Genomic DNA, 15,878 nt, shown 5'->3' on the forward strand with positions numbered 1-15,878 from the left:
TAACTTTTTTTTATGAATAAAACGTAATTTTGTCCAATATGTATGGTAGAGTGTGTTAATACAATATAACGTGTACAATTGGGGTGGTTGAATTTTGTCTCCCTGCTCTTCTATTGAGACATTTAGATTGTGTCAAAGGTCATGTCTCACCTAGACACAGGATCTGACACGAATTATTACCTGAAGGTCAAGATTCAATTTATCCCCTGAGCAAGCAGGCAGGCTCTATTAGCTCAATGATAAAAATGCAGCACTTGTGTAGGAAACCGGGTTCAAATCTGGGGTAGAAGAGGAAAGTTACATAGTGCAGCTTTAAGTAAGTAAATAAGTTAGATATACCGTATAAGTTAGATACTGTGTATTCAGAAGACGTGTCAAATTAGACTGCATTTTCAGACCACAAAGGAAAGAAACTGAGGATAGTGTACACAGTACAAATCCTGAATAGCAATGTAAGTCTGAGAGTGTACGAAAGTACCCATAAGGGTCCATTAACTTGTGTGTGCACACTCCCAGAGTTACATTAACACTTAGGATTCTACAGCGTAGAGATTCCGGTGACACCCACTAAGCTGACCCTGAAACAGATTGTGCAGTGTTCTGACCCCCTCACACACACACACACACACACACACACACACACACACACACACACACACACACACACACACACACACACACACACACACACACACACACACACACACACACACACACACACACACACACACACACACACACACACTTGGCAACTTCCAATAGTATTTCCACATACTGTTAATGTGTGTGCGTTATTATCGCAGTAGGACATTAATGCATGTTGAGGTTACGCATAATTGTCAACATTGTCCATTATTTACATTAAACCTTTTTTTTCTCACACAGACTATTAACTTGTGCATTGTGTTGTCTATTCGACAAAACCTGCCAACTTTGCAGGAATACTGTCTGTGCTCTTGTAACACACACACAGGCACATGCAAACGCACGCACGCACACACGCACGCACGCACGCACGCACGCACGCACGCACGCACGCACGCACGCACGCACGCACGCACGCACACACACACACACACACACACTGTGTTTATTGATATTTGTTTGATATTTAGCTTAATATTTGCTTGGACAAAGAGTGATTGTGTGATGAAGGAATACCCATGGCTCGCTCGCGCGCGCTCTCTCTCTCTCTCTCTCTCTCTCTCAGCTACATAACATAGGACAGACAGATAGGCAAAAAGAAAAACATTATCTATTGGACAATCATTCAGACAGACACACACACTGATTTGTCATGAAGAAGAGTGTTTCGTGTGGATTTAAACTGATCGTACTACTAACTAAAGCTGTTTTTAACTACCGTGGACAGATTCGTTTTACAAAGACACTCTCACAAAGTCCAACTTTGTGAGAGGATCCTGGGCCTAGCCCGTTTTCTCGGGGATGATTTCAATTGCATTGGAACTTAAACAAGGATTGTTTTATTTGGAGATCACTTTTATCACTGGACATCGGGACAAATATACACTTATGAGGACTAATTTATTGCCAACTTACCCATGGCGGTCATTACCTTGGGCGTACGCTCTGCCAACGCTAAATAAGTCTCTAGCAGAGTGAAGTCTTTTGGAGGGAATAAGGGGACGTATTTATCCCGCCTTTTCTCTGGATCTCTCACGATGGCCTGGTTTGACGTTGCGGCTAAGAAGCTCGGCTTCCCGACCATTGAGTTATATGTCAAGGTAGCCTCAAAGTACATGTTTTAATGAGACTGAAAATGTTTTTTTTTTTAAATTTATTATTATTGTTTAATTTGTTGTGTGATGTTGATGATTTGTATGTACACTATGGACCCCCTGTGTGTCTGGAATAAAGTTTGAATTGAACTGAATTTTAAGACAAGGAGTTACACTATAGTGATAATTTAATGTATCCATTTGTTATCCAACGTTAATTGATCCATTTGGTAACTCTGAGAGTGTACAAATCGAACCAAATGGACCCGGGACCAATATGAGTCCATTTGGGAATTAGCAGCCCTACAAGCTCACAGCGTGTTGCATTGTGACATGTTGAGCGCTTGAACCACTGAGCAACATGGTTGTATGTCGAAGTATAAATCCGGCTTAACCCATTAAAACCGGGAAAGCATCTGTGTCATTGTATACTTTGGCTATTCAAAAATAGCAGATATATTTTTAAAATTAATTAAAATTAAAAATTGTGCAAATTGTTTTTAACTCAAATCTCTGCTTCTTGGGGGGTCCCTGGAAGAAAATGATGGGTGTCCGCGGCCAAATACATTCCATTTTGGGGGTCCTTGACATGAAACAGTTTGAGAACCACTGATATAGCAACATACGCTTTTCAGAAAACTGTTAGGATTTAGAAGATATTTGTAGAATTGGCCTCAGGTCTTAATGGGTGTCTGCGTGTGTGTGTGTGTGTGTGTGTGTGTGTGTGTGTGTGTGTGTGTGTGTGTGTGTGTGTGTGTGTGTGTAGGCGGGCAGCGATGGGGAGAGCATCGGGAACTGTCCGTTCTCCCAGAGACTGTTCATGATACTGTGGCTGAAAGGAGTCATCTTCAATGTGACCACCGTGGACCTCAAGAGGTGACACACGCGCGCGCACGCACGCACGCACGCACGCACGCACGCACGCACGCACGCACGCACGCACGCACGCACGCACGCACGCACGCACGCACACACACACACACACACACACACACACACACACACACACACACACACACACACACACACACACACACACACACACACACACACACACACACACACACACACACACACACACACACACACACACACACACACACAATAAATGTCAATACTATGAGTCATACTGTAGTTAAAATGCCAGTACTGTCCATCCTTTGATGGACTGAACCACTGTAACTCTGGGCTTCCCTATTTTGGGCATGTTAGCCAAAAACTTCTTACAAAAAAGAAATTTCTAAACAAATATATATATTCAAAGATACCAAAAATAGACAGTCTACAAGCTCACAACGTGTTGCATCGCACCACATTGTTGTATGACAAATTAGGCCGTAATTAAGGTAGGCTAAGTGATATTTTTTGGTTAAAACAAAACGTTTTTTGTTAAAATGTTACTATATTTGGAAACTTGTGAAATGGGACGTTCTGCATGATGAGTACTTTTACTACATGTGTGTGTGTGCTGACCTGTGTGTTGACCTTTGTGTTGACCTGTAGGAAGCCCGCTGACCTGCAGGACCTGGCCCCGGGGACGAACCCACCGTTCATGACCTTCAATGGCGAGGTCAAGGTCGACGTCAACAAGATAGAAGAGTTCCTAGAAGAGAAACTCTCACCACCACGGTGTACACACACACACACACACACACACACACACACACACACACACACACACACACACACACACACACACACACACACACACACACACACACACACACACACACACACACACACACACACACACACACACACACACACACAACTAGGGGAGTAAGTAAAATAGCCTATCTACAAGCTCACAACGTGTCGCGATATGACGCGTTGTGAAATCGGCTATTTTCAACAAAATACAAAAAGGTATAAAATAGGGCTAAAGTGGTTAATGTATGTTTTATAATGTAATAATTTATACGTGCAAAGTTATTAGTAAGTAAAGCTTTCAAGTAATTGTAGTGGAGTAAAAGTACAATATTTGCCTCTGAGATGTAGTGGAGTAGAAATAAATGTATAGACAATTGGAAATACTCCAGTAAAGCAAAAGTTCCTCAAAATTGTACCTAAGTACAGTACTTGAGTAAATGTACTTATTGCGTTCAGGCCAGGTGGAAGCCCAAGCAGCACCTGCCTCAGGAGAGGAAAAAGAGAGAATGAAAGTCTAACAACCAGAGGTTCTTATATACTCCCCCAAACCCATAAACTCAGGTGTACTCAGTTGGCTTGACGGCCTGCACCACCGCCAATCAATCACTGAAGGCTGGCTGCTGGCCAACAGAGGGACATCTGGCTGCCCCGTCACAACAGGTTCATAGGTTCTGTATTACTAATTCACCCCCTTCAGGCCTATTACACTGGCCTGGGGGCGCAACCCGAGGAAAAGAGAAAAAGAGTCAAAGACAATAAACAACTAACTAGGACGACTTACAAATTAAAAAACAGTCAATCTGTGAGTCATTCGCAGCAAGAGAGGGAGTACAAATTAAACAAATACATTTATACAACAACTCACACAAACAACAATAACAACAAGTGAACCTAGGAGTCCTTTACACAGTAAATGGACGAGTCTTTATCTCGCTTTTAAAAGATCCCAGTATTTTCCACCACTGTCTGGGATGTATGCAGATGTCAGCACGGACATGAGCTGGAGATGAAATTGACATGATGCTAGCGGACCCTTGCAGATGCAACAAGTATAATTTGCCCTTAGCCAGAACCCTAAAGCCCCCCTGGACCCCTATCTTGCGCGGCGTCTTATCCCTTGAGCCTAATCTTATTAGGCAGTTTTTTTGTATTTTGAAAAACATTTTAAAATAGTGAAAATAGCCAATCTACAAGCGTAATGTAGATCAGCTATTTTCACTATTTTAAAATGTTTATCAAAATAGAATAAAAAAGCCTGATAAGATTAGGGATAAGGCGCCGCACAAGATAGTCTGGTCTCAAACACATGAACACACTTTCTATGATTTTACTACCTTTTTTACTACCTTTGAGTGAATTGCAACCAACCTACAGCACATGTGATTTTCTTAGTAGCCAGTGGTGACATGAAATGTTTTGTGATTTGTGTTCTGACCTCAGGTACCCTCGTCTGTCTCCCAAACACGCTGAAGCCAACACAGCTGGTATCGATGTCTTCGCCAAGTTCTCCGCTTACATCAAGAACCCGAAGAAAGACATCAATGATGGTGTGTGTGTGTGTGTGTGTGTGTGTGGTTTTCTGTTTAGATATAGATAGATGAATACTGTAGACTGTAGATAGACCTTTATTGATCCAGAGTAGCAAATAATACTACTAATAAAGTAAGCAGGTACTCCAGGTAGTAACGCAGAGGGATGAGGAAAAGAGAACCAGAAGTCAGGTAGGCATACTACAGAAAAACCTGCCTGGCCCTCAACGCTTGGACTTCCTAGAAATTAACGTGGTGAGTGAGCATTTACCATCCATCCACCCATCCATCCATCTTTAACTGCTTATCCGGAGTCAGGTCGCGGGGGCAACAGTTCCCTCAGCTATCAGGTGTAGGTATTAGTGTAGTCATAGTGCCCTATATGTATATTAATATACTGCACTACTATAGGCTACTATTCATACCTGTATTCACAGGTATAAATATAGCCCAGTTCTATCTGATACTGAATAAATATGTTATAAATATGTGTGTACACCTTTTGGTTATCATATTGCCTGTGTGTGTTTGTTTGTGTGTGTGTGTGTGTGTGTGTGTGTGTGTGTGTGTGTGTGTGTGTGTGTGTGTGTGTGTGCAGTGCTAGAGAAGGCTCTGTTGAAGTCTTTGAGGAGGTTGGATGACTTCCTAAGGACTCCTCTGTCTGAGGAGATCGATGCAGACGCTGCAGGAGACCTGCCAGAGTCCAGCAGGAGTTTCTTAGACGGACCTGGACTCACGCTGGCAGACTGTAACCTTCTGCCCAAACTACACATCCTCAAGTTATCTGTCTGTCTGTCTGTCTGTCTGTCTGTCTGTCTGTCTGTCTGTCTGTCTGTCTGTCTGTCTGTCTGTCTGTCTGTCTGTCTGTCTGTCTGTCTGTCGTACTGTCTCATAATTAGTGTCATATTTGCATTTCAATGAGATGTTGAGGACAGCTTAAAAAGTTACTAGTTTGAGGTTTTGACGTTAGAGCGAACTTGTGACCTTTTGGGTCAATACCCACCAGTTGGAAATCACTGGAATAGAGGGTATCAAGTCCATTTGTACATTTTTAGGCTGTATAGCTCTTACTTAACCACTTAACCACTACCGTATATATTTAGTGGACTGGGGCTCTATACTTCAAGTTAGACCTGTATTACAATGTGCAAGGATGTGACATATCAAACAAAGAATTTAACGATCAAAACAGATCTGTGTGCTGCCTTGATATCCTTAGCTAGACCTCTACTTAACCACTAACCATGTGAACCCTAGCATCCTTATTCTGGCCATGTCATAATAGGTGAAGAGATATGATGTTGTGGGGAAAAAGGAGCAGACCTAGTACAGAGCCCTGGGGTACCCGGGCAACTATGGTTTAAGTGGTTATGGGCCCACTCAGCCTATAACTACACAGTGCAGTGTTGCTCTGCAGACACTAATGAAACAATCCATCAGTACTGAGAAGTACTTTTAGACAAACCATCGCTGTGGGTGTGTCAGCAATATTCAGCTGATAACATGCAAGTTTGACTAATGACAGCCACATCTACCCACTAATAATATGAATTAATACTAATATTATGCTATAAAAGAACAACAACATTTGGCTTAACGTTTCTCTTGTCTTCGTCTCCAGGTGGTTGCCAGGAAGTACCGTGGTTTTGAGATTCCATCAGAGATGGTGGGTGTGTGGCGATACTTAAACAACGCCTACCAGAGGGAGGAGTTTACCAACACCTGCCCCGCAGAGAGAGAGATTGAGTTTGCGTACCTGGATGTTGCTAAACGAATAAAATAGAAACAGAATTTATATGAACATAGAAATTCATACGGAATATTTGAAGATGTGACAGAGGGAGGACAGTTGGAAAGAAACATTTGTGTTGCACACCTGGATATCACACAATGATTCAAATAGAGGCAGCAGTAAAAGAAGGTACAATGAGTACAGAAGATTCTCCTCACATTTGTTTTGTAATTTTGTTGCCCAAATAAGTTTCCAACCCTGTTTCGGACAAATGTGGGGAAATGATTAAGGGTGTACAGAGAATGTTTCTAGCTACATCCAATTCTAAGTTACAGTGTGCGTTCGTTTTTATTTGTTGAGGTAAATTGTCGTGGGTTGTTAACATTACTTAGCCTGCCTTGATCTGACCTCATCGGTTCTGCATGTGACGTCTCTTAGCTTAAACAACGTAACATCCACTGGTTGTTAGTGAAAATCGGCCGTGCCATGTGTTATTGCCTAATAATCCACGTTATGTTGAGTACTGCATAGTTTGTAAAGGGGTTCCAAAAAGCCTGTTGATTTTACAGATGTGGTAAAATCTGAAAGTCCAGCAATTGACACTACAAGTCTCTAGGCGTAATGAAGGAAGGAGTAGAGATGCAGAACGTATGGCTAAACAGTTAAGTAGAAGAAAGAGGGATGAAGATGAAGACATTGAGGGTGAGAAGAAAGGAAGAGGAGAGGGAATGGAAGGAGAGAGGTACAGAGAGGAAGAGGAAAGATGGTGAATAAGAAGGAACAAAGCTAAATGGATTGAGATGATGAGAGAGGATAAGAGCAATGATACAGTAGATATAAAAGATCCAGTTTCAAACCAGTACTGACCAGCTCTGTGTTGACTTATTAAGCAGAGGATATATGCGTTATTTAGTACATTTTTTTGTTCTGAGTTCATGGTCAACATTTCATTGTGTTCAGTCCGTGTTCTGAAAACTTAGTTAGTTGAAACGTTTTTGCATTCCTGGTCACAGTGTGAAACCAGTAGAGAACCACACATGAACGGGGAGGTGTCAGCATTAACTTGAAACTGAATTAACTAAATAAATCTTGTGGCGTGTGTGTGTGTGTGTGTGTGTGTGTGTGTGTGTGTGTGTGTGTGTGTGTGTGTGTGTGTGTGTGCGTGTGCGTGTGTGTGAGTGTGAGTGTGTGTGTGTGTGTGTGTGTGTGTGTGTGTGTGTGTGTGTGTGTGTGTGTGTGTGTGTGTGTGTGTGTGTGCTCTCACAGGTTGGGTTGCACATTTATTTATCTATGCTAATCATCTGGTGTTTAAAACAGCCGGAATGTATTCAGATGACTTAGTTTTTCTTTTTTTCTCCCTTCAAAGTCATATACAGTAGAACGGCAGGGCCAGTTCACTATATTATCACTCAATATATTATTACCACTTCTGTTCAAAATCCATTTAGCCTTCTGTTATTTCATTTCATGTGCCACTGCACTAATCCACTAACTGTACTACTGTAGCACTGCAGTGGAAGCTCACATTAATGCAGCCTGTGTGATTTAAGACATTTGATAATTATGTAAGTTGATAATATGTAAAACCTGTATCTAGACTAGAGTGCCTGTCTTACTTTGAGGCACAGGTAGTCATTACTGTACATTGTAATCCTGACAAATGACAAATCTATGGCCTTGACCATTAATCTATTGTACCTTTGATTCTCCAACAATCTGTCAGGGCCTTTAAGGGCCAGTTCATTCAGTGCGTATCTCTGTGTCACTACTAATGACAACAAGACTATACTCATTAGTGATGCGCGGGCTGACCCATAACCCGCGGGTCCCGCGGGTCAACCCGCGGCGCGGGTGGTCAAGTCAGGATTTCAGAGGCAATTATGTGGGCTGCAAATAATCATATGCTCTGTTTTGTCTTTATTCCTAATAATAATAATAATAATAATAATAAAACAGTTTGAATACACTTGGGGTGTATACTTGAAGATTATTTTCTAACCTTCAGGCGGGTTGGGTTCCGGGGCGGGGCGGGTCATGAAAAAACCGACCCGCGCATCACTAATACTCATACTGATTGTTGAGACTATGTTTTCGCCTCTGTGTGTGTGTGTGTCCGTCCGCCCGTCCATCCATCAGTCCGTCCGTCTGTGAGCAACTAATCTCTGGCACTGTTGGACCGATTGCCGTGATTTCTCACATCACCCTGTTATAGCGCCACCAGGAGGCCTATCTTTGCAAAACACATTTTTAAATAATTCTCCGACAGATTTTGTCCAAACAGCATGCACATTGGTACACATTATCTTTACGGTGATTAGGAAGTATCTCTCAGATTTTTCATATTCCATCCTGATTGGCTAAGATTGACTTCCAAAGTTTGGAGGAGGGGCCCGTTTTGAACAAAATGTGTCAAATCATGAACGATTGCCATGAAACATTGCTGGCCCACAATAACCTACCTGCCCTGGCGGAGACCTGTGCTCCAAGGAGCATATTTTTCTAGTTTATATACTTATTTTATATCTATTGATAATTCATAGCATGTGTGTGGGACTCGGTGTTGATTGGCTTAGCTGGTCTTCTGCCCCCCCTCTCAATGTTCAATGACAACGATGAGCTTTCCTTCTTTTATCTTTGTCTTTGTCTGGTGGGGCACAACCACCCAGACACTTTGATCTGAATCATTTGACACCAAAGTTCAAGTTGTTGTTCCTCTACACTCAAAAACACTTAAACCCTAGCGTCCACATTATGGGGCAAACAGTCAACAACAATAGCAGATCTTCAAGCTCACAACGTGTCGCAGTGTGACACTTTGTGACCTTGTAGTTTGACTATTTTTGGTGAATAGATTTGGTGTAGAGGGAAATACTAGCGGTCTTAGAGCCCTGGGAGACCCCAGTCAGCTCAGTATAGGCTATAGAGGGTTTAAGTGGTTTTAAGTATGGCAGAAGATGTATGAAATAACTGTATTGGTCATGATGGAAACCATTCCACCATTTTGAGTGGTATTCTGCCATGTTGAGTGTTTGGTCCATTTTCAATTGGTGTTGGAAGTGAGGCGTTTCTACACCAAAGCAATCATGATAACAGTTTAATGTGTTCTGGCCTTATAATCCTCTCCAGGGAACTGTTTATTAAAACTGACTAGACGAGTCCGTGTGGCTTTGTTTTTGTGTTTGGAATATATTAATCTCTATAACCAGATGATTTGAACACAGGATCTGTAGGCAAGGGACAATTTCTATTTGTTCTAAGTGACATAAATCAGTGGTTTTCAACCTGTGGGTCGGGGTCCCCAGGAGGATCCCCACATGATTTTGGGGGGGTCCTCAGATGACAGTGAAGTGACAATTTAAGGACTTTTAAGAAAATAAAAATAAAAATACCATTACTGCATCAAAATAACCAACAAACTATACTATAAAAACTGGTCAAACATAAGCCAAATTGTCAAATAATATAAGAAAGAGGCAACATTAGAGGCAATATAGCAGATCTACAAACTTATAGATCGTCTATTTTAACAATATTTATCTGTGGAACCGAGTCAAACTAAATTGTATGTCTCAACTCATACAATTCCAAGTGCTTGTCAGGGTGGGGGGTCCCCAGTTCAAATATGATTATTTTGGGGGGTCACTGCCTGAAAAGGTTGTGAACCACTGACATAAATGACAGTTTGATGTCAGATTTGAGAGGTTAGAGCTTCCAGACTGAGACACATCTTTAGAACTCTGATTTGAATCATTTTTAACCACCTATGAATGTGGTTCAAACCTGATGAGCAAAGGTTTTCATGCGTCAAATCATATTTGGGCTGCCAGTCTGAACATAACCGATGAGTCTTGTGTGAAAATAGTCCTGGCAAAGAAAATCTTTCTACTGTCCTTGAGACTTCAAGGAAAAAGACGTCCAAAAACCAAGACTAATAAATAAATGAAGAACATCAGATATAGAATCAGATCATCTTTATTTAAAAAATGAAAAAAGTTTAAAAAGCAACAGACCATAACAACAATGTCACATAATAAATGTAGCCTACTATTAATTCTGCATTACTGGTTGGTTATTACAGTATGAGAAAATATGAAACAAATACAAAACATGGGTTAATCTTCACACTCTGAAGCCCATATGAACCATATTTACAAAGTCTAAATATTAACAGGTTCAGAAATGCTCACAATTTGGCAAATTATCAGTGGAATGGAGTGAAACGATTTAAAGACATTTTCCACTTTATAAAAGGTAAAAAGGCTCAGATAAGACATAGTGTACTATGCTGTCCATGTTGTATCATTATTCCACTAGTTAAGAGTCACATGTTGTTATTACTCTAACTAGCCTCACTAGTGAGCAGTGAAAACCTGACATGGAATCAACATAATGACTTGGAGTTGTGTCAGTGGAGTGAAGACTCAATACAACTGAAGTGAGATTATAAAAACAACAAACATCACATCCTGGTGTCTTTGTGAGGAAGATGAACATTTGTTGAAGACAATAATCACTTCCTGCCTTTATTTACATTTCACAATACAATGTCCATGTTGTATCATGAGTCAAGACTCTGCTAAATGATTCTACATTGAATTAACACCCTTGTTTGTGTGTGTGTGTGTGTGTGTGTGTGTGTGTGTGTGTGTGTGTGTGTGTGTGTGTGTGTGTGTGTGGGGGGGGGGGGGGGGGGGGGTTAGTGTGTGTGTGTGTGTGTGTGTGTGTGTGTGTGTGTGTGTGTGTGTGTGGGGGGGGGGGGTTAGTGTGTTTGTGTGTGTGTGTGTGTGTGTGTGTGTGTGGGGGGGGGGGGTTAGTGTGTGTGTGTGTGTGTGTGGGGGGGGGGGTTAGTGTGTGTGTGTGTGTGTGTGTGTGGGGGGGGGTTAGTGTGTGTGTGTGTGTGTGTGTGTGTGTGGGGGGGGGGGGGGGTTAGTGTGTGAATGAATGAATGAATGAATGAATGAATGAAATTTTTATTTTCGTGTCATGCCACCATTTTGGCCCATCCCATATGGGATTATATGACACATTACACAAAAAGAAAACAAGACATTAACAGTCCATTAACAGTCCTTCCTGTTCATATTACGTCCTTCCTTATAACATACCACTTAAATAAAACATGCGTATAGTACTTATATGAACAAAATAAGAACAAAAAAAGAAAATCCCATTTACATATAAATGGCCCTCCTCCTCATTGACCAGGCCTTGTCAAGAAATGAAGCAAATGAAAAAATATCATGTTGAAAGAGACATTTCAGTTTCTCTGAATCCTCCAACCACACAAGTTCATATTTAGGATCTACCTTATTAAAAAGTCTCTGCCTGATAGAGTTGTAGAATGGACAATACAAAACAAAATGCATTTCATTTTCAATTTCATTAAGATCACACAAACCACATAATCTATCCTCCTCAACCGTGCCTACATATCTACCCGTCTCAATATGAAGACCAAGTATGCCAGCCCTGATTTGAGCACATAGGCTTCGTTTCTTTTTTGACAAATGATACAATACATAATTTTCTGTACAATAGACATGCTTTATGTCACAATAAGTACGGAGCTTTGGTTTACACCATATATCCAGAGCCCATCTGTCCTTTATTTGTTGAAAAATAGTTTCTTTTATTACCATAGTCTCTACTTTTTCTTTATTATAAAAATGGTCTTCATACCCTGATCTCAAAAGAATGTCATACATGTCCGTAGCCCATGCGCCCTTGATCAAAATGTCCCACTCGAAGACCTTTCTTACAATTCTATTGGTGTTCAGCCCCAGTATTCTATTCCACAAACGTACCATGTGCTCACTCCACCGTACCTCATTGGGTTCCCACCCCATACAGGGCCGGTTCTAGGGGGGGGCAGGGGTGGGCAGTGCCCACCCAAACGTGCATCCTGCCCACCCAATCAAAATTTGGTTAAAAAAAAAAAAAAAAAAAAAAAAAGTTTTTTTTATTTTTTTGCCAAATTTTTTTTTTATCATAAAATATTTATGTAACATTTATTTATTTTGATTGGGTGGGCACCATAGACTGTAAGTGGGCACCGTGGGCAGCATTTTAGACCCACCTGAACACGCACCGCTTAGTGTCTCTCCGAAGCGGGGGGGTGGGGGGACTGTGACGGGCCGACTGCTCGCAAAACCCACACACAGAAAAATGAAGCAGAACCGTTTGGGGCCCCCGAAAACCCCCCAAATGGTTTTGGGCCCCCCAAAAAAAAATTTCGTCGCCGCGCTGCGCGCGGCGCCGAGGAAGCCGCCCCCCCAGCATTTATTAATGCCCCCCCAGTTAATAATTTCTATATCCGGCCCTGACACACACACACACACACACACACACACACACACACACTAACCCCCCCCCCCCCCCCCCCCCCACACACACACACACACACACACACACACACACACACACTAACCCCCCCCCCCCCCCCACACACACACACACACACACACACACACACACACACACACACACACACACACACACACACACACACCTAATTGTTACCTACTCCAAACTATACCAGGCTTGTGTGTGTCCAGTGTTGGATTACGTAGCAGGAGTGTGGGGATTTAAACAATATCCTAAAAGTGAGGCTGTCCACAATAGAGCTATGCGGTACTTCTTGGGAGTACACAAATTTACGCCAACCCTGGCCATCATGGGAGATATGGGGTCAGGGCCGGATATAGAAATTATTAACTGGGGGGGCATTAATAAATGCTGGGGGGGCGGCTTCCTCGGCGCCGCGCGCAGCGCGGCGACGAAATTTTTTTTTGGGGGGCCCAAAACCATTTGGGGGGTTTTCGGGGGCCCCAAACGGTTCTGCTTCATTTTTCTGTGTGTGGGTTTTGCGAGCAGTCGGCCCGTCACAGTCCCCCCACCCCCCCGCTTCGGAGAGACACTAAGCGGTGCGTGTTCAGGTGGGTCTAAAATGCTGCCCACGGTGCCCACTTACAGTCTATGGTGCCCACCCAATCAAAATAAATAAATGTTACATAAATATTTTATGATAAAAAAAAAAATTGGCAAAAAAATAAAAAAAACTTTTTTTTTTTTTTTTTTTTTTTTTAACCAAATTTTGATTGGGTGGGCAGGATGCACGTTTGGGTGGGCACTGCCCACCCCTGCCCCCCCCTAGAACCGGCCCTGGTGTGTGTGTGTGTGTGTGTGTGTGTGTGTGTGTGTGTGTGGGGGGGGGGGTTAGTGTGTGTGTGTGTGTGTGTGTGGGGGGGGGGGGGTTAGTGTGTGTGTGTGCAAAAACAAGTCCAATCACAACTGGATCAGTTCCTAGAAAAAACCTTTGAAGAAAACAGTGAAAGTGTAAACAGGGCAGTAGAAGGCCTCAATCATATATTTGAACTAACAGCCTCACTAGCAAACCTAAAAGTATCAAACAGGAAAGCCAGGAAAAATGTTGAGAATGACAAATGGTACGATAATGATTGCAATAATCTCAGGAAAAAATTAAGGAAACTATCAAACCAAAAACACAGAGACCCAGACAACCACAACACACGTCTCCAATATGGGGAAACACTGAAACAATACAAGAAAACAGTAAGAGAAAAAAGAGATCAACATGTTAGAAACCAACTGCAAGATATCGAGGATTCCATACAGACAAACAGCTTCTGGGAAAACTGGAACAGACTAAATAAGCTAAAACAGGACGAACTACCCATCCAAAATGGAGATATATGGGTGAACCATTTTTCTAGCCTCTTTGGCCCAATCGAGAAGAACAAAGAGCAAAAACAAATAAAAGATAAACTACAAAACCTAGAGTCAGCCGTAAAAGACTACCAGAATCCACTAGATTTCCAAATCAACCTAAAAGAACTACAAGACAAAATAAAAACACTTAAAACCAAGAAGGCCTGCGGGGCAGACGGTATTCTAAATGAAATGATAAAATTCACCGACCTCAAATTCCAAATAGCCATACTAAAACTCCTAAATATCGTGCTCAGCTCTGGGATCTTCCCCAGCACATGGAATCAAGGACTGATAACGCCACTCCACAAAAGTGGAGACAAATATGACCCAAATAACTACCGCGGGATCTGTGTAAACAGCAACCTCGGAAAGATCCTCTGCATGATCCTCAACCACAGAATTCTAAACTTCCTCACAGAAAGCAATGTCCTGAGCAAATCACAAATTGGCTTTCTACCAAAATATCGCACAACAGACCACATTTACACTCTAAACACCCTAATTGACAACCAATTAAACAAAAACAAAAGCAAATTATTCTCCTGCTTTGTCGACTTCAAAAAAGCATTCGATTCAATTTGGCATGAGGGTCTGATGTACAAACTGTTGGAGAGTGGCATTGGGGGGAAAACCTATGACATCATAAAATCAATGTACACTAACAACAAATGTGCAGTTAAAATAGGCGAAAAGCACACAGACTTTTTCCCCCAAAGCCGAGGAGTTAGACAGGGATGCAGCCTGAGTCCAACACTCTTCAACATATATATCAACGAATTAGCAAAAACGTTAGAACAGTCCACAGCTCCAGGCATCCTCCTGGCAAACACAGAAATCAAATGCTTACTTTTTGCAGATGACCTGCTGCTGCTGTCTCCAACCAAGGAAGAACTACAGCAGCAACTTGATCTCCTACACAAATTCTCCCAGACATGGGCCCTGACAGTGAACCTAACTAAGACTAAAATCATGATATTTCAAAAAAGATCCAGCCGCCAAAACCATCAATTTTTCCTAAATACAATCCCACTAGAACAAACAAAAAACTATACCTACCTTGGCCTAAACATCAGCAGCACAGGGAACTACAACCAAGCTGTAAAGGACCTGAGAGACAAGGCAAGAAGGGCATTCTATGCTATCAAAAGAAACATCAAAATAGACATCCCAATTAAAACCTGGCTTAAAATACTGGACTCTGTGATAGAACCAATTTCCCTCTATGGTTGTGAGATCTGGACCATTAGCAAACCATGACCTTGAAAAATGGGATAAACACCAAACCGAGACCCTACAAACAGAATTCTGCAAATCCATTCTCCGTACCCAGCGAAAAACACCAAATAATGCATGCAGGGCAGAATTAGGAAGATACCCACTAATTATCTAAATAAAAAAGAGAGCACTTAAGTTCTACAACCACCTAAAAGAAAGCGACCTAGATGCACTCCATAACAAGGCACTCACACACAGCGAAACCCTAGAGAGATGCCCCCT

At 42.0% G+C, this 15,878-nt stretch overlaps 2 protein-coding genes across 2 annotated transcripts in view; one reads left to right on the forward strand and one right to left on the reverse strand.

The window, feature by feature from the left end:
• The window catches only part of LOC308080254 (NACHT, LRR and PYD domains-containing protein 3-like), a 64,899-nt gene that overhangs the window by 12,487 nt on the left and 36,534 nt on the right, over nucleotides 1-15,878 (reverse strand). The window lies entirely within an intron of this gene.
• LOC308080162 (chloride intracellular channel protein 4-like) lies at nucleotides 1,648-6,701 on the forward strand (the record flags this gene model as incomplete). The annotated part of the gene is made up of 6 exons (XM_080421939.1): nucleotides 1,648-1,745; nucleotides 2,506-2,615; nucleotides 3,243-3,368; nucleotides 4,830-4,936; nucleotides 5,517-5,698; nucleotides 6,540-6,701. Exons 1-6 carry the CDS (start codon nucleotides 1,683-1,685, stop codon nucleotides 6,699-6,701), a joined length of 750 nt encoding a protein of 249 aa, XP_080278065.1. The 5' UTR covers nucleotides 1,648-1,682.

Source organism: Gymnoscopelus braueri, assembly GCF_963280865.1.
Source record: "Gymnoscopelus braueri genome assembly, chromosome: 24".
NCBI classification, from domain to species: Eukaryota; Metazoa; Chordata; class Actinopteri; order Myctophiformes; family Myctophidae; genus Gymnoscopelus; species Gymnoscopelus braueri.